The 1,150-nt window shown below is 65.9% G+C and overlaps 1 protein-coding gene across 1 annotated transcript in view; it reads right to left on the bottom strand.

Annotated features, from left to right (window-relative positions):
• Positions 1-1,090: 1,090 nt before the first annotated feature.
• The window catches only part of PPP1R32 (protein phosphatase 1 regulatory subunit 32), a 1,849-nt gene continuing 1,789 nt past the window's right edge, over positions 1,091-1,150 (bottom strand). The window contains exon 5 of the mRNA XM_014948764.1: positions 1,091-1,144. Within this exon, the coding sequence (XP_014804250.1) occupies positions 1,091-1,144 (54 nt within the window). The remainder of the gene's footprint in view (positions 1,145-1,150) is intronic.

Raw genomic sequence — 1,150 nt, 5'->3', positions numbered from 1 at the left:
GGTGAGGAGGAGCCCCCCCGCTTTTTCCCTGCCGCAAATCAGCTGTGTCATCCCAAAACCAGCCCCGAAAGCTGGGCTTGTACAGCCCCCCAGCGGCTGCTGGCCAGGCGACACCCCCCCTGTGTGTGTGTCCCCCCCAAAAAATCCTCCTGCCAGCCCTCGGGGTGCAGGCAGCCCCCTAAATGGGAGCTGGGGGCAGCCACAGCCCCTCCACGTGGGGGGGGACACACAGAGGTGACAATGACACTGTGCCCAGAAACACTGGTTTGGGAGTTTATTTCTCCCAGGGATCGGGGCGAGGGGGGGGGACACCCAAAGAATTGGGGGGTTGGCACCCCCGGGATGCAGCAGCACACCCTGGGGGGTGCGTGGGGGTGGCGTCACCCCACAATGTCCCCCGTGGGGTGGTTGTTGGTGTTGAAGCCACTGGGGCGCTGGGGCTGGATGCTCCCCAAGGGTCCCGTCATCCAGGTTGGAACCCACCAACGTTGGGCTGGAAAATCCAGGAGAAATTGGGGTGGGGTGTGAGGCTGGAACCCCCCCCTGGGGTGACACACACACCCCTCACACCCCCTTTGGGGTCACCCCAAACTCACCTGGCGCTGGGGGGGGCATGGGTGGGATGTACCGGCCGTGGTTAGTGGTGAACCCTGATGGCTCCTGGAGGGATGGAGATGGGGTGGGTGGGTGGTCGTGAGGGGACAGGGTTGGGGGCAAGGCTGGGGGGGGGGACACACAGCTGCACCCACCTTCCTAACACTTTTCAGGGGCACTGGGGGTGCCAGTCGCCCACGGAAGACGAGCGGGACGTGGTGGCCCACGGCGGGCAAGCTCTGTTGGGAAGGGGGGACAGAAGGTGAGGTGAAGACACACCAGGGGGACATGTGGGGACACAGAGGGGGGGACACGTGGGGACAAGGCAGTGGGATGGGGTCCCACTCACCGCCGTGCCCAGGGAGGTTGGCACCTCCCGGTTGAACCCGCTGCCTCTCTCGGAGCCCGTGGGCACCGCCGGGAGCATCTCGTGGCCCTGATGGAAGATGGGGTGGTGGCAGGGACACCGTGTCCCCTGCCCCACGGCTCTGCCTGCTTAGGGGGGGGAAGGTCTGGCTTTGTCACCCCCCTTTCCCCTCCCCTTGTCCCCCTTACG

The sequence above is a fragment of the Calidris pugnax genome, unplaced genomic scaffold (assembly GCF_001431845.1).
Source record: "Calidris pugnax isolate Ruff unplaced genomic scaffold, ASM143184v1 scaffold107, whole genome shotgun sequence".
Classification (NCBI taxonomy): domain Eukaryota; kingdom Metazoa; phylum Chordata; class Aves; order Charadriiformes; family Scolopacidae; genus Calidris; species Calidris pugnax.
The sequence above is the reverse complement of the archived record's forward strand: the minus strand, read 5'-3'. Positions and strand labels throughout refer to the sequence as shown.